At 37.3% G+C, this 23,915-nt stretch overlaps 1 protein-coding gene across 6 annotated transcripts in view; it reads right to left on the bottom strand.

Moving 5' to 3' along the window:
* Positions 1–23,915, bottom strand: part of Cdc27 (cell division cycle 27) — a 74,150-nt gene that overhangs the window by 49,435 nt on the left and 800 nt on the right. For all 6 annotated transcript variants that reach the window (XM_013503141.1, XM_005402251.2, XM_013503143.1 and 3 more), the window contains exon 2: positions 7,294–7,369. In XM_013503141.1, the coding sequence (XP_013358595.1) occupies positions 7,294–7,369 (76 nt within the window). The remainder of the gene's footprint in view (positions 1–7,293; positions 7,370–23,915) is intronic.

Genomic DNA, 23,915 nt, shown 5'->3' with positions numbered 1-23,915 from the left:
AGCTCCTGATTACCTTATCCCTATAAGGAACCAAGGAAATAATACAATGAAGACAGCCATAGCACTTTTTGAAAATCCCTAAGAAAAGCAAACACACATACCCTCTACCTTTTAAACAGACTATCAGTAAAGCAATATCTTGTTTTTAGGCAGAACTTTTCTAATACACCCTACGGGACTATGGAAGTCCAATTTCACTAGAGAGAAAAACTGAGGATATATAAAACTAATTAGTAATTTGAAATAGTTTCCCATTAAGATCAGATAAAAAGTTTCTAACACCATATGCACACATACTAAATTATACTCAAGATTAAAAACCAGCCAGGTGTGGTGGTACACGCCTGTAATCCTAGCACTTGGGAGGCTGAGACAGGAAGATTGCTGTGAGTTCAAGGTCAGCCTAGGGTACAAAATGAGTTCAGGGCCAGCCTGAACTACATAGCAAAACTATCTCAAAAAAGACAAGAGTTGAGTTACTCAATAATCTGTACCCTATTCTTTAGATTAGAAGATGCCCCCTCCTTTCTCAATGAAATGTGGTATGCCCCCCCCATTTACCCAATCTAACCTCCAAACCAACTGTCACTTTACTTCTACCTACACAACCTAACCAACCTAGATGAGCGTCTACAAAGGTGATAACAATGAGATTCGGGAAAAAGGATAAATCACAAATCTGTACGTGATAATCCCAGCAGGTGGATCAATATTCTAAGCCAGTGGTTTTCAAAGTATGGTCTCTATACCAGTGACAGTATGACTGGGAAATTTGTTAAAAATGAAAATTCCTGTGCTCTCCTTCAGACTCCTAAATGAGTAATTCTGGATGTGGGGAGCAGTAATATTTAACAATTCTTCAGGTGATTCGGGGACAAGCTAAAGTTTGAAAACTACTTACTTACTTACTTACGTACGTTCATTTATTTATTTATTTATTTATTTATTTATTTAATTTATTTAGAGCCAGAGTCTCACCATGTAGCCCAGGCTGGCCTCAACTCGGGCCATATCTCCTGCCCCACCCTCCTACTAAATGCTGGGAACCACCATGCCTGGCTGACAACTACTGTTCTATAGTACAAGACAAACTTGCCACATTCTCCTGAAAAGTTAGCTTCATTCCAGGATTTGCAATAAAAGAAAAATTGAATTTTTACTCCTGTAAGTTTTTTGTCATATACATATTTAAGCAAAACCCAAGAGAATCCTTCCCTTGTCCATCTTAAAATTCTCCATGAAATACTAATGTAAAAAATAATAGTTACAAAATACATAATAAATAAGAAATTTTGGCACATTAATGGGATGTGTAGTAGTATTAGTGCTACAGGTGTAGAAAAATAATGAAACAGCTTTACTTCGTTAGGAACAGATTATGAATTCCACTGAACTCTAATGCTAATTTCACGAGTTAGAAGGTGATTTCATCTAGATTTTTGCAAAGGTCTAGCTTTCTGTTGCCTTACAAATTAAATTTTTAAAAACTACTGATTATACCAATAAGCAAACGTTTCTAAAAATAAGTTTAACTTCCAGCCACTGTAATGCTGAACTAACACATACATACTTGTAGGTCCAAACTCAACCTCCCCTTTTCAGTCCTCCCACCAATGAAGCTCCTCTACCTACAGTCAGGACAGGCCTCAACAGAGGAAATGTTTTTTGAATGTAAGACCAAAATAATTAAGAAAGACTTAACCTTGCATCTTTGAGATATAGTTCTATCAAACAGGAATATGAATTAGTCTTTCAGTATTTTTAAACCATCTAGATATTCCTTCTTTGTGATAGTCTATAATCTAAATTGAGTACCCTTTTAAAATGGAGCAAGATTTATTTTTTTCTTTTGAAGTAATGAGAATTAAACCCAGGGAACACTGAGCCACCCTGCCCCCTCAGTGAGAAAAGGTCTTGCTATGTAATCCAGGCTGGCCTTGAACTCACTATATAGCCCACGCTGGCCTTAAACTCATAATCCTCCTGTCTCATTCTCCCAGAGTGCTGGGACTACTAGTGTTGCCACCACAGTCAGTTTATCTTTTATATTCTTACATCAACTACAGTAGTCCCCTTTTACCTATGGATGGTATATCACACTCTAAGACCTTCCACTTATATAAATCACAAATAGTGCCAATCCTTATGCATATAGGTTGACTGTTCTTCATCCAAAATGCTAGTTTAAGATTTCAGTTTTTTTGGCTTGTGGAAAATTTGCATAATTTTATTAGCTGAACGTCCCTAATATGAAAACCCCTGATTTTCTAAAATCTGAAACTTTTGGGTTGTTATAAAACTGAGAGGGAGGGACATAGTGAGAGAGAGACAGAAAGAGAGAGACAGAGAGAGGGAGAGAGAAAATGCATCACAAAAAGTGAAAAAAACAAAACAAAACTGAAAAGTCCCTGTATTAGAATAAGCCAGGGGAGGGAGAGAATTGAAAAGGGTTTCCTATATGCCAGAAACTATAGTGGACTATTTATATATATTACTATATGTAATCTTTGAAATTATCTTGTTAAAAAGGTACTGTGCTTTTTTTAAGGACAAGGAAAATTAGGGTCAGAATAACTTCTTGCCTAAGATCAAAGAGCTAATGAATACGAGTTGAGATTCCCTCTTAGTCCATTCTGTTATCCTTTCTCTCTTAGATCAGTCTCAGGCAGGCAATGAATCTCTTAGCAGAACGACAAATAGGTGATAAGGAATAAGAAAAATCATTTCAAAAACTTAACTTATAGAAGATCATACTCATCAACTTCTTTAGCCTGCTGGGTGTTTTCCTCAAAACACAAGACTTAAAAACAAAAACAAAAACACAAGACTTACCATCAGTGGCATAGGAGGCTGCTGTGCGAAGGGGTAAAAAGGCTGCACTTGCCTATTAATTCCGACCAACTGGTACTGGATACTACTGACCAAAATTCTGAGGTTTATTCAGTGGAAAGGATAAGTGTGACCGATTGTGATGACTCTTATGGTAGCAAATCAAAAGAATAGCTGGTATTTATAACACTTGGTAAAACGTAATTTGACAGATTCACTGTCTGTGGATACCATTCTCAGTTTTTTTAAGATATAAAATGGCAATAGAAATGCCTATTCTGTAGGATTATTAAAAATTAAGAAAATAATGTTAAGTATTCAGATTATCTCACTTATAGTATGGAATCAATAAATGGTAGAATACTGTCATCACTACTGAGCTAAGATAATATGTTGTCACTGCACTAAAACTAAAAACTGCCCTCACAGAAATACAATTAATGAGCTGGGCATGGTGGAACACACCTGTACTCTCAGCATTTAGGAGGAGGCAGTGGCAGAAGAATTGCCCCAAATTTGAGGCCAGCCCTGGCTACATAATGAATTCAAGTCCACCCTGAACTACACAGCAGTACCCTGTCTCAAAACACACACACAAGCAAACAAATAAAAAAAAAATATCATTAGCTGGGCACTGTAGCACCCATTTGTAATCCCGGTACTCTAGAGGCTGAGGCTGGAGGATTGCCGTGATTTTGAACCCAGGAATACAGTTAAAGTAGTTAGGTCCTACACTGAGAGGTATTTCAAGCATTCTATCAGGCTCCGACAGAATATGAATTATTATTTTTTTGTACTGGGAATCGAACTCAGGACTTTGTGCTTTCCAGGCAGGCGCTTGTGCCACTGAGCTATATCCCTGGCAGAATGTAAATTAAACAGCATTATATAAGTGGACTAATCTAGGAATCCTGTCATCAAATTTATGGGAAGAGTCAACCATCTGAATTCTAAATGTTTACTCTAGAATGTTTAGGAGGTTAATGCTAATGAATAGAACCAACTTCCCTCCTTCCCCTCCATTTTTCTTTATTGCTGAGGATCAAATCCTGGCCCCTGTGAGCATTTTAGGCAAACACTCCACCACTAAACTACACCCCTAGCCCTACCATTCTTTCATAAGCAAATTTTAAAAAGTTAAGAATAGAAACATAAGACTGCAAAACATGGGGGTAGTCCATTAATGAAAATATATTTAAATAAATTATGATACATCTTGCTTTTGCATAATGAAGTGGAATAGGGTAATCTATTTTACTTTCTTTTTAAGCCATCTCTTCTCTACCTTTCTAAAATCACTGGAACCTCAAACCCTTGCTGCAAGGTTCTTTTCCACTCTCCTCATAGAACTCTCATTCTACCCAAGGCATCACCAAAGGGATGCTAATTTCCTTACAGGCCTCAGAATTGCCTGTATGTTAATTCTGATCAAGGTAAGGTTCAGTTCTGATTTGTTTCTCAATATAACCCTAAACATCACTTGTCCTTTTGTGAAATTCCTTGCTTGTGAGATTCACACCTTCTCCTCGAAACTCTTCTCATGAAACTTTACAACACTTCATTCACTGATAAAAACTTCTACAACATCTGGTTCATGGTCGTCCTCTCCTAAGTTACTTTTATACATCTCCCAAATCAACAATATCTAGAATATGGCCCCGGCTCTCTATCTTCTCTTAATTACCAGCCTCCTCTGTTTTAACATTCTCTGACCTACATCTTGTCTATGTTCTTAATATTTTTGTCTCTTGTCCTTTTGTGAAGCATGTCTGGTAAATTAATTACCTACCTTAATTTTTGCAGCTGGGTAACCAAGCCTTCCTACTGGAGAAAGATCACACTACTGAGCAGAAAGGTTCCACTATCAATACCAAAACACCTCAAAAATAAACCTTATCTACAAACACTAAAGATAAAAATTCTTGGCAAATAACTCAGTAGAAGCATACACAAAAAGCAGAAAAACTGTGAATTAAATAAGCACATGAACAAAAACAAGGCAATGTTTTTTGGGGAAAAAATTTCTTTTTAATACACTCTTAAAATGTAAATACTTCCTGAATGAATTCATAGACTTATATGGCTACAAGTCAACACTGATTAAAACCTTTGTAAAATTTCAAAGCAGTAATAAAATGCACATAAATAAGGGTTAAAAAAAGTATGAAGATTCCTTATTAAAGAATGAATTAGAAGCTGGGTGTGGTGTTGCACACTTGCAATCCCAGTAGTGGGAGGCTGAGACAGGAGGGCTGTCAAGTCATGGGCCAACTTGGGCAACTGAGTAAGGCTCTGTCTTAAAATTTAAAACAAATAAACCACAGAGAATGATGGTGCATACCTGTAATGCCAGCCAACTGGAGGCTGAGGCAGGAAGATAACAAATTAAAGCCCAGTGTGGGCAACTTTGCAAGACCCTGTCTCAAAATAAAAACCATTTTTAAAAGAGTTGGAGATGTAGCTCAGTGTGAAGGCCCTAGGTTCAAGCCCCAATGCCACATAAAAAAAGAAGAAACAAAAGTAGAGGCTGGGGATGTAAGCTTGTCTAGCCTCACTAGCATACACATAATTAACTAATGGAACACAGGAGAGATTCTGGATGGAAAGTCAAACATTTAAAAAAAATTTCACATAAAATCAAGTACGGGCTGGGATGTAGCTCACTGATGGAGTGCTTGCTTAGCATATGTGAGGCCCTGGGTTCAATCTCCAATACTGCAAACAAACAACAACAACAAAAAGCCAAGTGAACTACTATGTGGGAAGGGAAAATTTACTACTATTTAATAAATACTGAATAAATAAGTAATAATGTGAAATAAAAGCAACTTTGGCTCATTCTTTTTTTTTTTTCCTCATTTTTTACTCAATATGCTGTTATAAATTCTTGAGAACTTTTAAACTACCAAGTGCCATATATATGTTATAGATGTAAAAATTTTCCAGCTACTGAAGCAATCAAAAGGAGATGCCTAAGCTGATACATTCATATACATTAAAAACTTCAAGTACCAGAATAAATCAATAGAATTAAGACTAAAAAGCAACAATCTGCAGGGCGTGATGATGCATGCCTGTAATCCCAGCACTTGGGAGGCTGAGGCAGGAGGACTGCATGACTTTGAGGCCAGCCGGGACTACAAAGTGAGTTCAAGGCCAGCCTGAACTATAGTGAGACTCTGTCTCAAAAAAACCAAAAAAACAGCAACAAGTTGAGGTATATATGCAATAAACAAATAGCTTACACACATGAAAATAAAGTGAAAACAAACATTTGAGAAAATACCTAGGATGCCTACTAACTATAAAAACATAAGCCAAGATACTTCTCAGGTAAGCAAAAATACATCACAATGGCCAAATCTGACACGGACAGGATTATGAAGGAAAGTATTCTTACAGCGACACCTCAATTCATCACACCTTTCTCTACCAGATTAACAACTACACAAAAGGTCATTTGTTGTAGAACTGATCATAATTTTAACTTGTAATTTCTATTTTAGAAGTATGAACATAAAGAAATGAGGGGGAAAAAAGCCGCATATAATTATCTATATCACCATTTTAGAAAAAGAATTTAGGGGCTGGGGATTTAGCTCAGTGGCACAGCACCTGCCTGGCAAGCACAAGGTTGTGAGTTCGATTCCCGGTACGGGAAGAAAAAACAAAACAAAACAAAAAAAGAAAAAGAATTTAATTTAATGACAAAATAGGCACTATCCGAGTAATGTTTACTGAACATTTATTACCATGCCAGATGGCTGTGCCAAGTGTTTTAAATATATTATCTCATTTTTCAATTCTACGAGGGAGTTATTTGAATTTTATAAATAAAAAACTTTGGAATGCTCAGTCATCAAATAACTTGCCAAAGGTTATACAAATGCATGTTTTTTTTTTTTTTTTTTGGTTTTTCTCCGGTACCGGGAACTGAACTCACGACCTTGCGCTTGCCAGGCAGGCGCTTTTTGCCGCTGAGCTAAATCCCCAGCCCCACAAATGCATGTTTAAGTGACAGGGTTAGGCTCTGTAGCATAGTTATAAACTCTAATTCCATGAAGTCTGCTTCACAATACAGACTCTGCTCTAAAAGAAGCCAAACCCACGCAGAAAACTCTATAAAGACTAGAAAAGGATAAAGTAAAACATAGTCTATAAACCTATGTCAACTCTACAGTTACTAAGTTTAACGTGAAGGTAGCCACAAAGATGTAAGGGAACATTTTTATGAACTAGTGTTAATTATAAAGAAAAACAAGAACCAAGGATAGAGCTCAGTGGGATAAGTGCCTGCCTGGCAAAGTTCTGAGTTCAATTCCCAATACTAAAAAAAAAAAAAGAAAAAGAAAAGAAGAGAAACAACAAAAAAAGTGACAAGTAGGTTCCTATCAGTCATAAAATATGATAGAATTATATATATTTTGTTTATTTATGGCTCTATACAAATGAATAGTTGCAAACCTTCTGCATACAGTCGTTCTGCGAGGAAAACTGCATCTCGGTAAGCATAGTGGTTTAGTGCTTGCCATATAGCAGCCTGTAAGTGGAAGAAAAAATACGTAAGTACACACACATAGACAGCCTCAAAGTTACTCTTAGCATTGCACAAAGTCTTAAACATAATACTGCAGCTAATATCCCTAATTTAAATGATGAACCCCCAACTCCCATACAGCAAACTCCACAGTATGTTAGATAAGGCTCTTCAAACATGGTTCCCAACATATCTGCACTTCCCAACACTGCATGGGCTTTTAGGCTTCTGTGCCTTTGTACAGTCTTTTCCTTCATCAAAGAAGGTTGTTGAATCCCTCACCGACTCACCCCTCCCAATAAATTGCCCATCTCTGAAGATCTAGCTTAACTACCATGTACCTCATGAAGCTTTCTTGGTTCTTCTCTAGCCATTTCTTTTCTTAACACACTTCTAGTAAAACACACTGTGTTACAATCACTTGCTCATAGGTATGTCTGCCTACTCCACCAAACTGCAGGCTCTTAGCCACTTTTCATGACACACATGAAAGAGACATTCAGATTATGTCATGCTCCCACAAAAATTTCACCTTTTACTTTAAATGCTACCCAATTCTCATCACTCAAGGAATCATTCTAAAATGCAAATGAGTAAAGTTACAATAGGGCTAACCTTTAACCTATCTGCATTAAGCTTTATTTTTCTAAGAGTTGTAAAAATAACACAGAGCAAGAAAGAGCAACTTAACAATAACCAAAAGCCTCTAGACCTATGCACTAACTTAACCCAAGAAATAAATTGAGGCATCTCATTCGGGACACCTTCTATCTCTCAGGAACTGTCCTATTCCCTATTTTTTTCCTCTAATAAATTTTTCCTACCCTTAATTAATAAATAAATAAATAAATAAATAAATAAATTATCACTATCTTCAAAGTCCTCTATGGGTTCTTCTCCCTTATGTGAATAACATAACTTTTTCTTGCCCTAAAGAAGCAACTACCATCCTTAACTTTGTTGCACTTTCTTTGAATAGTCTTCATTTTATACAAATACAAATACAACATTAGTTTTTAACCTTTCAACCTTTCTTTTCTTTTCTTTTTTGGGGGCAGTATTAGAGATGGAACCACTGAGCTAAATCCCTAGCCATCCTTTTAATTACTATTTTTTTTTTGTGACAGGGTCTTGCTAGGTCCCTAAATTGCCCAGGCTGATTTCCAACATGCAGTCTTCCTCCATGAGTTTCTGAGTGCTGGGATTACAAGGGTGTGTCATCACACTCAATTAGTTTTCTTTTTGAGACAGGGTTTTACACTACGCAGTTCAGGCTGTGCTTGAACTCACTTTGTAGCCCAGGCTGGCCTCGAACTCAGGCTCCCAAGTGCTGGGATTATAGGTATGTGCCACCATGCCCGGTTCCCATTAGTTTTCAAACTAAATAAACAAATCCTGTTGTATATATTCTGCTGTGATTTACTTTTAAAATCTCCAATGTATTGTTTTAAAAATTCATGGTTGACGATGTGTGTATAGTTTTCACGTTTACTGCTGATTAAACAAAGTCTCGATTGTATAAATATACCAAAATATATTCTATGCATTTCACAGTACATAGACATCTGAGTTATTTCTAAACAAGTATAATAATGCTGCGACAAACACTAGTGAATATTCATCCCTTGGAGTACAACTTTAAGAATCTTTCCAAACCAGGAGTGGTGGCGTATTCCTAAATCCTGTGAGGCTGAGTAAAGAGAGGAGGACTAAAGGTTTAAACTCAGCCTGGGCAATTTAGCAAGATCTTATTTCAAAATAAAAACTGAAGAGCTGGGGCTATAGCTCAGTGCAAAGGCTGGAGGTACAATCCAAAATACTGTAGAAACAAAAACAAAACCCATCAAAAGCAACAACAAAACTCTCCAAATTAGGATAAAGATTACTGTATACAGTTAGGAATGAAGTTACTAGGTTTTCAAATATATCTACCTTTACTAGGTAACGTCAAATCATTTAAAAAACACCATTGGTTTAACTTGCATTTCAACATGTGAAAAGACATGCTTCTTTCACATGTCTTACATTAAATTCTCGTTATTCCACTGCCTTACCTATACTGTACATTGTCAAACTTAAATTTTTACTGGTCTGATAGAGCAAGAGCCTACGATTTTAAAATAGATCATTCACCAGACTAACATACTATTCAAGCTCTCTACCACTTAGCTACATCTCTAGGCTGGTAATAAACTAATTCTAAGCTATCTGCCAACTCATCAACATAATAATATGATTTTCTAATTTTCAGCATGTACATTAGTTCACAATCTGTTGAATGACCTAACAAATAAAGGTTACAAGGAAACCAGTAAAAATCTGGTTGCCCACCACTTCGTAATATTATGACAGTACATCTAGATTACATTAAAAGAGTGGTAGGTACTTGCCTAGCATGTATGAGGCCCTGAGTGAGATTTCCAGCACTGGAAAAAAAAAAAGTGTGCCTTGGATATACCAAAGGCTCAATTTTATTGAACAAACAAGAAAATATTTAATAACACTGAACGTTGCTAATTATAATTTTTAAAACTAAAACTTCTAATACTAGTCTATGATTTAGCCTTATTTTCTCAAGAAAGAATAGTAATGAATTTAGTTTGAGGTCTCCAAAGCTTCTGGTTTAATATTATTTTTTATATACTTAAGTTTTACGAAGCCTCAAAGTTGTCCAACATGACCGTTCCCAAACCAACACAAGGTAAAGAAGGAATGTGAATTTAAATATATTTTGAAGTAAACTATACTAAGACAGACAGCATTTTTTCTGCTCCAATGTTACTGCTCTTAACCTAATCATTTCCTGTTGCTTCAAAGCACTACCTAAAACACTGCTGTCCATTCAAAGGGTAATCCACAGAGCAGCAATCCTGAACTACTCAAACCTTTCTAGGTATGTAGCATCTCAGATCATACTTCAGATCTACTGAATCTTGAATCTGCACTTTTAACAAATTCCCCTACTGATGAATACTAAATTAGGCTGTATATTAATAATATAAATGAAAATATAATTACATTATAATAAGATAATAAATTAAAACGTGCATTGAAGTTTGAAAATAAATGACCTAAAAGAAGCATGTCTTTTCACATGTCTGGGCTACAGTGAGTGAAGAGGAATTTTAAAATTTCCTTTATGTGTTTATTATTATAACATTAAAATTTTTTTTAAAAAAGGACAAGTGGCCTCTGGGCTATTAGTTGGACATGCCTGAATTCTAAAAAATTTATTTAATTAACAATTTTCTTGTTCAACGGTATCTCCAAAACCAAGAGGTTATCTCACCCTACACTAATCCAAGATGTTATGAATGAAATAATTTCTAGTCCTTCAAGCTGCGTACCTTTTTAGTTTGTTTGGTGGTAGAGATTGAACCCAGGACCTCAAGTGTGCTAGTTAAGTACTCTACCACTAAACTATACATCCTTACTCCCAAGATTTTTTTTTAAGCAAAGGTACAAGGTCTGGGGCTGGCACTATATCCCAGTGGCAGAGAGTTGGCATGCTCAAGGTCCTGGGTTCCAACCCCAGCACCACACATACATACATACATATATACATAAATGCAAGCCTGAATCAGTCAAGTTCCAAGGCCTCTTGTAGGTCTTTGTGTATCTTCTTGGTCTTTACTATAGTCTACATATCAGTGGAAATCTGGAATACAATCCTCCTATCCATCCACCCAAATTAGGTGGGCTACATACAAGTTTTTCTTTAGTCTTGAAATTTAGTATCAGCTTCTGTTCCACTTTCCTCCAGTATTTTCAAAAGGAATTGGCATAGCCAGTAAGATGATTTCAGCGGTGTATATAAACATGTTAAGTTTCTAGATTATTCTAAATCACAAAAATCCTACAATTTCCAGATACTTAAGGACCCTGTACTAAAGATAATTTGTTACCAAAAAGGTTGATTTATCCCAACAGCCCCACTCATAATTTCCAGAAGACCAAGGATTTCAAACTGTAATTTCACCAAATTTTAGCTCTCTGCCAGCAGCCACATATGCTTGTTCTAGAATATCTCCATACAAATTAATCCCATAATGGTCCCCAATCACACAGAAAGGAGTATTTACAATGCTGAAATATATCACACACTAAAAGACTCATCCTTTCTATTATTTGAGGAATAAAGAAGATGGAACAAGGGGGAAAACAAACAAACAAACAAAAAACCAGAGGGCTATTAAATACAATTAGGGCCTGTAAGGAAGGTTTGTTAGACTACAATAAGAATCTTCCCCATTAAAGCCACTTACATTAAAAAATGTATCAAATATAAGTGGGGCTGAAACAGCCAGGACCTAATAAATCTACCATATTTGCTGTTGGGTTTTACTGTTGCATTTTTATTGGTACGTAATGATTACATTCATAGTGGCGAGTTGGTTCATGTAGATCACATACTTTAATCCTTTTTCATCCCCTGCTCCTCACTTCCCTCCCACTTCTCTCCATCTCTTTGTCCCCTTCCCATCTGAAAAAGATCTCTTTACTTTTAATAGCATTTGCCTGTGGTATAGATGGCAACACATAATTAGCTAGTCAGACTGCAAAGGTATATACTATGATTTTCTTAGAATAAAGGTTTTTTGTTTTTTTTTTAGTGACTTGGTATGATTTACCATGAATACTAAAGTAAGGCAGGGTTGTCCTCTTTTCTTTTTTAAATTTAGTGAACTATAAGGTTCTAGTATTTACTCACTCATTATCTAAGTTCTTACTATATGATAGGCACTTTCCAAACTCTAGGTATAGAGCAATACCTAGTAATAATTTCTGTTCCTCTTAAGTGCTTTTTAGTGTTATTCCTGTCTCGGTCAGTGACTCTGAACCCTTCCTTGATAATTCTCTATCCCAAATCCACAGAATCACAATCCCTGGAACCTGAAATTGAGTTTAGGAATCCTTATTTTTAAACTTTCTTATTGGTGATAAATAAGCATTCAGGGTTCAGAACCATTCCACTTTACTAGATACATAGTTTTCCTTTCTTTTGTTGTGATACACTCCATGGACCACCTCCCCTTATAAAAAAGCAAATATTCTGAAAGTGCATATATTTAATTTTGTTTTTTTCAGACAGGATCTCGTGATGTGCTTCAGGCTGGCCTTGAACTCACTATTAGCACAGTTTGGCTTCAAACTCACAGTGATACTCCAATTTCAGCCTCCTGAATTTTGGAATTACAGGCATGTGCAATCACATCCAGAAGTTTGCATATATTTTAAATCTGTAGTTTTATAGTCTATACTTGGGGCTCTATGTAGAGACAGTTTTTAAAGGAAAAGGTGAGGAGAGATAGTCTAGAAAGGTCCTTTCTCTTCTGGATTTGAAGACTATTACAATATTAGCGCCTTTAGGAGCACTGCTGTCACCAACACCAGGAAAGATGTTCTTACTGAAATTCAAAATGTCTTGCAAGTCACAGATGTTAAAAACAAAAACTGAAATAATGAAGGCATTAGTAATTCAAACTGGGCAAATTTTCAATTAAAAAGTTTTTAATGAGCAGGTTTGTGAATTTAACCATCATTTACAGAACTGCTCCTAAGAAAAGGTTAATCTAGAACCTATCCCCTCTTTTCTAGTCTCAATCCATAGAATACTTTTCTTTCATTAAACTTTTTTTTCCCTTTTTGGGTTTCACATATTTGTTACTGAACCAATCTCCTACTATAGAGCACAGAAGCAAAGAGAAAAATCCAGTTCCCAATACAGTATGTCCAACTGTCTGGATGGTGGCAGTATTTCAGGTTTATGTTACAGTATAAATATGCGCGTCACTTCATGTGCAATTCCTTAGACTCAGCTTGGTGGTTCTGCAAAGTCTCCATTTGGAAGATTTTTTACTACCAGTTTTCATCTGAATCCTTTTGGGAACAGGACAATTTTGTTTTTGCTTCTTGGCCAAGAATAGCTTGTTCTGGAAAACCTCGTGAGAAAACCTCCTGCGGCAGGAACATAAGCACAGGCATCATGACGGTGGACAAAAGGATTTCTTTAAATTGTCATCCCCATGAACAATTTGGCAGTACTGGGGATAGAACTAAAGGCCTTTGTATTGAGCCACATTCTCACTAATTCGCCCATGTTACATTCTCACTAATTCGCCCATGTTGGGCTTGAATTTAACAATCCTCCTGCCTCCAGCCTCCAACAATCTTGGGATTAAACTTTTAGATAATTTCCTAAGTGGTCTTGCTACTCACAAGACACGTTGTAACTGATCCTGTCTAGAATTACCTTCCTAAAACCAGTATCACTGGAAGACTGAGGCAAGAGGATTGCCATGAGTTCAAGGCCAGCCTGGGCTACACAGTGAGTGCAAGGGCAGGCTGGACTACAGAGTGAGACTTTGTCTCAAAAAACTAAGAAAAAATAAAAAAGTAAAATCAGGAAAATGGTGGACTGAAAGGCAGGAGAAATTGATTTGTTTTGTTTTTTTTTTTTTGTTTTTGGTTTTTCTCCGGTACCAGGAACCGAACTCACGACCTTGCGCCTGCCAGGCAGGCGCTTTTGCCGCTGAGCTAAATCCCCAGAGGCAGGAGAAATTGAAAGGAGCTGGAGCTGTTGGAGTAACGGAGGGGAAAGTTCCAGTCTTAGCAATGAGAGGTGATTAGCTGAAGAAGCTGTGGACCTTCCAACAAAGCTTACAAAGCTCTCCAAGTCTGGATTTGTTATAGGTAGTCAGACAACAAAGCATCAGCTATATCCATCAAACTTGGATCAAGTAAGCCTAAAGAAACTGTTCCAACTCTAAGAGAAGGGTTTTTGAAGTTGAAGATAGTGAACTTGAATATAATAGTATATACACTGTGTCAACTTGAGAAGTTCAGATGTTTAAATAAGTAACTCAGCAGGGGGCCAGGGTCCTTGTTTTGTAAACACCCTTATCCTGTGCAAGAGGAGGAAATGGGATGGTGTGAGTGCTAAACAGCAGTGGGGTTAGGGGTAGGGAGCCACTTTACAATATAAGGGGGAAAAGAGGCTTGCTCCTCCCCTTTTTTGCTCTTGTTGCTTTTGCGGTCTTCTGCTGCCTTGAACTGTTGCTCCTGTACTATGCCACCCTGCTTCGGAGCCAGCTGATTATGGACTGAAACCTCCACAAAATGTGAGCTAAATAAACCATTCCCTCCTTAATTTTGAGAAAAGTAATCAAGACACAGAGGAAATGCTTCCAGAAGCAAAGATGAGGATGAAAAATACTGGAAGGGATATACCAACATCAGCTGGACCTAACTCTTTCAATAAAGGAAAGCATGAGTTTTCTGATAACCAGAAGCTATGGGAAGGAAATACAAAATCTCATCTTGGAAATGTCCATGACCAAGACAATTTATAAAAAAGCCGGTATCATCACTAGGAAATAAGACAACAGCAAGAGGCTGGGGTTCAAATCCCTACTGGTTGTATTTTGGTCAAGTAACTTACTGGCTCTTAATCTCAGTCTCTTCATTTATTTACTTATTTTCTGCTTTCTTTTGCCACTAAGGGATATCTCTTCAAGTAAAATGTAAGACCTCCGTAAAGTACACAAGAGTTTCTAGCACACATGCCTAGTAATTATGCAATAAAGTTTAGCTTCTGCCATTGTTATTAACTTCCTGACATCATCGCTTCTTTCTCCCTGACCAAAACCTTTTAACAGTCTCTCTTGGAGAGCCCCCACAGAGCTTACACAATAAATATCTACAGAATAAAGCACAAACTCCTGGTAAGATAGTCAAATCTCATCCATCTAGTTTTAACCTGCTTTAAAATATGTAGATATTTAATATATCTACATATTTTATATATTATGCTTATATATATAAAGGTATCTCACTATTGTCCAGAACCAGAAAAATCTCCCATAAGCCCTTATAAACTCACTATTTTTATTCTTCAGTCTTTGTTAACACTTTTGCCACCTCTCTTTGATATGTTCTTTGTGCTTTGTTTCCTGAGATTTGTCATTCTTTCCCTAAGATTTATTTGTGTTTTTTTTTTTTGGTACTGGGAATCGAACTCAGGACCTTGTGTTTGCTAGGCAGGCGCTTGTGCCACTGAGCTATATCCCAGACCTTCCTTAAAATTTAGCATATATGTTGCCCTGCCTGTCATTAATACTAACTGCTGTAGCCTATGACAATTTTGTTTATAATTTCTCATTATCAGAATGTTTAAGCTGGGTGTAGTGGCGTACATCTGTAATCCTAGCACTCAGGAGGCTGAGGCAGGAGGACTGCCACAGGTTCCAGGCCAGCCTGGGCTACATAGTGCTCAAGGACAGCCTGAACTACAGAGTGAGTCCCTGTCTCCAAAAAAAGTTTATTAATGTTATTTAGTTATGTATTTGGCTAACTAGAGTATAACTTCTTTTAGGACAAAAAAAAGTCTATTTTTCTCTCTAGTCTCTGACTATTCTAGCTTTCTATTTTTCTAGTTATCCTAGATAACTGCCTTTAAATGTAGTAAACGCGCAATAATGTTCAATGACTACATGTTTTTGAACTCTGAATCCATTTTTCATTTATTCACCTACAAACTTCTAAAAATCCAATCTGGAGCTAAGACGCAAGGCAATCTTATAGTAATTAGTTTATGTTACTGTTTGTAAAATAATATAATACAAAATAACACCTACTTATTTCTTCCTCGCCACAATAACATTTAAAAGAAAAAGAAGAGGTTTGGGTCTGAATCTGACTAAGGAGTTAGAAATCAATCTTTTGGCAATAAAATCTCCTAGTGATATGAGCTACACATATCTGAGAGATATGCTTATTTTTCTGAATAACTGCAGCTGAAAGCATGTCACATACATTCCTTCCTGACTCAGATCATTTACTCCCCTTCTCATCTCAATGTGCCTACCACTTCTGATAAAATTATTCATTCAGTAAACATTTATTGAGCACTATGTCCACTTTGCTACATGATCCTGACTTCAGTGTTTAAAAAAAAAGTATCCAATTTGAGGAAAATAAAGTTCTTCAGGTGGGTTGTAAAAAGCCTTAAAGAATTTTGGCTTGCAGTCTCTATTAACAATAAGAAATTATGAAAAAAAAAAAAGAAAAAAATTATGAATAAGTAAGCTATTTGATCATAGTCATTGTTTATTTTCTTACCACAGTATGAAGAAGCTAAACTTAGAACAGTGAATATGAGTATGCTGTTTTGTTTTTTGTTTTGGGGTACGCTTTTAAATATACTAAACAATCATTGGTCTCTAGCCTACACCTTTAAAGCATAGCAAAGGGATAGATAAAAAGTAATGTGATGAGTTATGGGTGTCCTTGGAGAATTTCAACATTTGGATTTCAAAACAGGCCTCCAAAAGTGTCACTCACAAAACAATAGGCTCAAGAGCATTCAAATGTAATTTGACTCAGCAATTATTTCTTGAATGCTTAATATGATCTCCACACTCCAATCCAGGAAAATAAAGCAGATCCTTCTTGACACTCACTAATCAAGATAACCAAGTCACTTTTGAGATTTCATCACCTGTAAGATAAAGATTAAAAATACCTACCTCCAAGACAGGCATGTGAAAGTCTAGCTCAGTGCTTGACTAAATTCTAAATGCCTACAGACACAGATCTGGTCTTCTAGACCGGTAAGACCTGGGTTCTAGAACTACATGTAAGTGTTTTTCAAAACGACAGTCACTTAAATTAGGCAACTGCAGTAATGAAAGGAAGAAACAAAAACATTTGTATTTTTAGGGCAGACTATTTTGCTTGCATTATGTTAACAGCATTTTAACTGGCCTCTATTATTTTTCGTCCTATAGTCCATTCTTTCCCTATTAACTTTTCATAAATCACATATTATCATGTTACCCTTTTACTGATTTCCCCCCCCCCCTCCGGTACCAGGAACCGAACTCACGACCTTGCGCTTGCCAGGCAGGCGCTTTTGCCGCTGAGCTAAATCCCCAGCCCTACCCTTTTACTTAAAGTCCTTCAGTGGCTTCTTTTTGTCCTTTTAGTAAAACCCAAAGCCACTGAACGAGGCACTGTAGTATACCTTGTGCTTAGCTCTCTAGTTCATCTTTTACCACATTCTCTAATGTTGTGTGCTAGCACAATGGCCTCCTCTCTGCTCCTCAAACTTGCTGTTACTCTCCTGTCACAGGTCCTCTACATACGCAGTATACCTGGCACATTTCTCCTTTCCTCTAACTATGTGAATTCTAGCCATCCTTCAGATTTCTTTCTCAGAGAGGGCCCATATAAAATAAGGCATCCTTATTAAATACTTCAGTGGCAACAAGAAATTGCTTTCTAGTAGCATGTCTCTTTATTGTAAGTTTACATTAACTCAGGACATCTGGATAATATCTTTTTCCCTTATTGTGAACACAGGAAAGTAGGGATTATTATCTGCCTTTGCTCGTTATTATACTTAATCTACTATGTGGTTTTTTCTTTTTGTAAGGGTAGTGAGAGTGGTGATACTAGAGAGTGAACCCAGGAGTACGCTACACTGAGCTGCATTCCCAGGTTTTTTTTTTTTTTCCTGCAATATTAGGGATTGAATCCAGAGCTTTCACATTGAGCTAAATCCTCAGCTTTTTTGTTACTGTTCATTTTGAGACAGGCTCTTACTAAATTTTCCAGCATAGGTTTGAGTCTACAGTGCCACTCAGCTTCCCAAAAGACTGAGATTACAGGTGTGCACCTCTACGCTCAGCTCTTTTTTATTCTGCTACAGGTTCTTGCTAAATTACCACACTTTCTCAAATGTGGTGATCTACCTGTTTTAGCCTCCTGGGTAGCTGGAATTACAGATGTGTGTCACCACACCCAACTTATTTTATGCTTTTAAAACAGGTGCTCAAAAGCTGGGTGTAGTGTCACATGCCTGTAATCCCAGCAATTGGAAAGTAGAGTCAAGAAGATCACTGTGAATTTGAGGGCAGTTTGGAGTGCATAGTGAGCTCAGGGCCAGCATGAACAACCTAGCAAGATCCTATCTCAAAAAAAGGAAAAACCAAAAACACAGGTGCTTGGTCAATATATGTTGAAGGAATAAATAATCTCGAACTTCTCGCTGTCCTCTTATTGTTGGCATTCTTATGTTAGTCTTAAATTAAATTTCTCTATATTCCCTGATGTCTAATAATTAAGGACTTCTAGGAGTCTCTACTGAAAGAAACTCAGTGACAAATAGAAGTATTCCGTAATGCAAATAATTACCATCTAATTACTCCTTTATGAAATCTGGGCATTTCCTGAGAACCTACTTGTTTTTGTCGTTCGTTTTCTGAGATAGGGTTTCACCACGTAGCTCAGTCTGTCTTTGGACTTGCTATTTAGTCCATGATGGCCTTGGCCTCACCATCCATCTGTGTTAGCCTTTCAAGCACTGGGATTACAGGTATTCACCAAGTGGATACTCGCTTAATTCTGTTGTAACTGAAAGAAAACGGTGAGTCCAGGAAGGAACTTAGACTTGATACTGGTGACCTGCATTATATTTATGTGCCAAATAAGTAATTTAATAAATTTATGTGACATCACTTTGAACAGTATGATTTTGTGGAATACTTAACTTCTTTGAGCCTCAAATTCTTTATCTGAAAAATAGGCACTATATTTCTTGGAGCTGTTGCATGGATTATAAAAGATGATACATACCATAATGCTAATACACTCACTGGCATACATTCAGCACTTAAAATCTTTCCCTTTCCAATCTCTTACTCTAAACAGATTCAATAAATATGATTTATACTTTGTTATAACATTTCCCTAAGATATCTGCTACAACTGCTTATTCTATAATAAATGAGCCATAAATGACCCAAGAGATTAACCAGCCACTGTTAGTACTACTATGGATTACCAGGAAAATTTGACATCAATATTCCAAGGCCATAAAGCCCTAGAACTTTGATTTCTTTTATACTTTGTCTTCTTAAAAAATGAAAGAGAAAAAAGTATCACACTCAAGAGTCTTATTCTCTTCTGATTTAAAAGTCAAGCTTTGCTTAGAACAACCTTTTTCTAGCCAATCCTTGAGAACAACAGATAGGGAAGTTGGCCAATTCAAACTTTTTCAAATCCGGGAGGTTAAACCTGCCACTCAAGAGAACTCCACAGGTAGCCTTCATCCTCAGGCTGCTCAGTTACTTCTAAATTCCTGAGTGATAGTGTCTTTTGTAGGGGTGGGATGGCCAATGAATTATTTTCTGAAGTACTACAAGTTAGAGACTGATGATGGGTAGAGCTAAAAATCACCTCCCTGGTTATTGATCTACCTCTGCCTAACTGATGGTGTGGACCTCTCCCTAGAAGAATAGCACTCAACCTAGGCATAGTGGTGTGTGTCTATAATTTCATCTGTTCAGGAGACTAGGGCAGGAGAATTGCAACTCTGAATCTAGCCTGGGCAATTTAGACAGACTGTGCCTCAAAATAAAATTTTAAAAAAAGGTCTAGGGGTATAGTTCAATGGTACAGTGCTTGCCTAGCATGTCAGAAGCCCTGGCTTTGATCTCCAGTAGTTACTGAAAAAAGTATAGTACTCAGTGCATCACCTCTAGAGTTGCACAAATTAAAGCCAGATCGATAAAATGCTGTTAAAAGTTACAGTCAAAAGACCAACATTCTTTCTCTCTCCCTCCAACAAAATGTGTAAGGAAAAAAAAAAAAAATCCCACTGATTACTGCCTTAGTGATTGGTTACATTAAAAGATAAAACAATCAACATGATTGTTTTATCTACGTGCTATTTTCAATCTACTTTATTAATTTGTTTATTTATTTATTTTGTGAGACAGGGTCCTACTGTGTAGTTCAGGCTGGCCTTGAGTTCCCTGTATAGTCCAGTGATCCTCTTGCTTCAGCCTCCTGAGTGCTGGGATTATCCCCGGCCTTACTGGCTGTTTTAAAAAATGAAATATTATTTGAAATGTAAACAAACCTGTAAGTTGTACTCTGACTTAAAAATGACTACTATAAATTGTTTTAGTTTTCACACACTCCCCCAAGCTGCCTTTTCAGACCTTAAAAGCAATGGATAACAGAAACTTCGGACAATATAAGAAGGTACGAGGAAAACCAACCAGCCAAAACCTCCCAAAACACCACTATGGAATTTTCATATTATATATTATATAACAAGGTTATTCTAATTTCTAGAACTTTAATTTCATTTAGGTCTTTGGGAATGATTCTCAATCTGGGCAACTTTTGCTCCATGACCATTTAGCAAATTTGGAGTGGCATTTTTGGTTGTTAAACATGAAGGTGACATCCAGTGGGTAAAGGCCAGAGATGAAGACCAGGTGTGGTGACACAAGCCTGTAATCCCAGCACTTGGCAGGCCGAGGCAGGAGGATTTCTGCCAGTTTGAGACCAACCCAAGCTACAAAGTAAACTCAAGGCCAGCCTGAACTACACAGCAAGACCCTGTCTCAAAAAGACAAAAAAAAAAGAAAAAGAGCAGGGATGTAGCAACACACTACAATGTACACCCAACAAAGTTATTAGTTTACCCAAAATGTCAAGAGTGCCAAAATGAAAAAGACCCCTAATGTACATTACCACATACCTGGGTTATTCTATTACTAGCTTGTTAATCTTACTAGTTTATTTACCTAACTTTTTTCCTCTTCACAAGTAGTGCCACATTAGCATCCAAAGCACTGTTTTCATTATGTAATTCTCCTGCCCAAAAACTCTTTTGCTCATATAAAGGCTATTCATTACCAGTACACTGAATCTAAACTTCTCAGCCTGGATGTTACATTTCCTACAACCTCACTGTACCTGATTGTAAACCCTTCTTCCTGTTTTCAACTCTCAGTTCAGCCAAGTCTACAATATTTTAGTGTTCTCTCCTCCTGAAACAACATTCTCACTTTTGGACTTTTGTTCACGCCTTTTCACACCGAGCGCATTCTTACTCTATCCATCAGAATGTTCTTCCATCCTCTTAGGCTTAAAGTTCTCCTTCAGAAGGCCTTTCCATTCTTCTTGCTAGTAGGGTTCTCTTTCTTTCCTGAAATCCTTTATTATCTGGGCAAATTTATAATGACTTGCAATACCACCCATTACAAACATTCTTATCTTCCCAATAAGACTGAAACTGGCACAAGATTAGGAGTTCTCTCTCTATTCATATGTAGTAGGAATATCTCCAACTTAATTTGTTTAAAACAATTCTTAACTGTCCTCCATCAAATTTGCCTCCACTCTCACTGAATTCTCCATTTCTTAAATGGCATCACCAAAATGAAATTCAGGCAGTTTTTTTGTCTTTGAGACAGGATCTCACTAGGTAGTCCAGGCTGGCCTTGAACTTAAGGATACTCCTACCTCAGCCTCCCACGTGTTAGGATTACAGGTGAGTGTCATAGTGCCCAGCCGTTCACTTTTAATAGTCCACCACCTAATCAATCTCCCTATCTTTTTTTTTTTGGTACCAAGAATTGAACTCAGGACCCTGTGCTTGCCACGCAGGCACTTGTGCACTGAGCTGTGTCCCTGGCCCATATCTTAATGGTGCTATCTCCCAAATATTTCTTAAATTTTGACCTCAAAAACATTTCTTGAATTTATCTACTTCTTTCCTCCTCTGCTCTTACCTTAGTTTACGTTGCCTATATCTCCAAGGCAATCGTATTCATTCTTGGCCCTTTCATTACATTTCCCGTACAATAGCCAAAGTATGGCACTCTTTGTATTAATATTAGACACCATCCACGGACATACTTCTCCAGGCCGAAAGTACTTTATTATGTAATGAGGTCTAAAACAATATTGAGTGTATAGTAGTCGTTTACTAAGTCGCTTACTTAAGTGACTTTTCAAAAGGCTTGTTTACAACTTCATCGAGCACTTCTAACTGTGCAGCCTTACCCCCAGGAATAATTGGGAATACAGATAGATATACATTTATATAAAAGTCTGCCTCTTTTTTAAAAACCAATTTTTCAGGTGACTTTTATAAACATCCAAATTAGTATTGATTCAAGTCATTTGGGTCATTGTAACTTCCCCAGTTAGCATTAAAAACAAAACGACTAGTTGGGCATGTCTGTAATCCCCGCACTTGGGAAGTCTGAGTCAGGAGGACTCGTAAGTTTGAGCTCAGCCTGGGCAATTCAGCAAGACCTTGTCTCAAAATAAAAATTTAAGAAAGGGCTGAGGGGTATACCTCAGTGTGAAGGCCCTGGGTTCAGTGCTCAGTAGCATAAAATAAATATATAAATGACAGAACTTTTGTCTCATAATGAGACTTCTTGGAACGACTCAAATATGAAGTATCATTTTTCTATGAGAGATAACTCAGGAAGAGACTTATATAGGCATAGCTGGTACTAGACCATGTTAATACTCTAAAGAAAAAAGAAACAAGAAACAGTTGCTCACTTTTCTGTCAACTTTTTCCTACACCTTATAATACCATAAATGCTCATATATTCAAAAAAGGGAAACAAATAGCCTCATTTCTTTTCTAAAACATGGACTCAATCATTTTTAAGACTACCGGATTTACTTACTCGTCCTTTTTTATTCTCTTCCTAATTTTTTCCCGTTTTCAGCATTACTCCTGATCAATTTACGTTTGTAACTGTAGGCAAAGTTGTTTGTTCCTCCACCATTCTGAATCCGTTCCTACTCTGCTTCCTTTTTTCCTAGAAATTACAACCAACGTTTTCACCTAGTCACAGCCTAAAAATTCTTACCAAATCCCAAAATCTACTGGACAAAGCTAGTATGGGAGAGAAAAAAAACAAATTTGACTTTTAATCCTTAAAATTCTCTAAGTGTATTTCAAGACTAGTTTAATAAAAAGTAGGGTACCTGACGGGTATTATCTAGAATAGACTACACATTCCTATTTTTTCTCATGTAGGTTGAAATTACTATTAAATAATGGTTATATGCTGTCAGTACAACTACTATTCTCTTGATTCTTTCAAAGCCTTCTGGGTCCAGCAAGGCAAAAGAATCATGAGGACGAGACTACAAGACCATGAAACAGAAATGAAACAACTCAAACAGTTCGCTTATTCACCTAGTTTCAGTTCATCCTCCAGCGAACAAAGCCTTAAAAGGGGCCCTAAAACCAGGAAGAGAAATCATTACAGAAAGAAACAGCTTTGGAAGAACCAACAATTTACCTAACACGTAAATTTCCCCTAGGAATTAACACTCAAGAGCTGTTGCATTATCAAGAGCCGGGGGTGACGCCAAACCAGCGTAAACGAGTATTTCGTACTGCGAAGGAACCCGAAGGAGAGACGGGAAGAATTATGTAAGGTATCCACTGTTCGATACCGCAAGTTATCCAGAGCAATATGGAGGAATCCTTACAATTCGCTAGCTGCGTGAATTCACATCCAAGTCCGCGCCCCAGCGGGGGCAGCTGGCAGAGGTCAGCTCTCGCGATCGAGGCAGACGCCTCAGGCCGGGAGGAGCCTCGCACCCGGCCCAGCACGCGGACAAAAGACCCGGCGTCCGCAGCGGGCAGCGGGAGGTGACCGGGCACCGCAGCGCGCGCTTCCCCGCCGGGGGGCTCGCCCCGATCGGAGCCCGC

Source organism: Chinchilla lanigera, unplaced genomic scaffold, assembly GCF_000276665.1.
Source record: "Chinchilla lanigera isolate Chin_1 unplaced genomic scaffold, ChiLan1.0 scaffold00077, whole genome shotgun sequence".
NCBI classification, from domain to species: Eukaryota; Metazoa; Chordata; class Mammalia; order Rodentia; family Chinchillidae; genus Chinchilla; species Chinchilla lanigera.
Note: the sequence above shows the minus strand (reverse complement) of the source record. Positions and strands in the feature narration are given on the sequence as shown.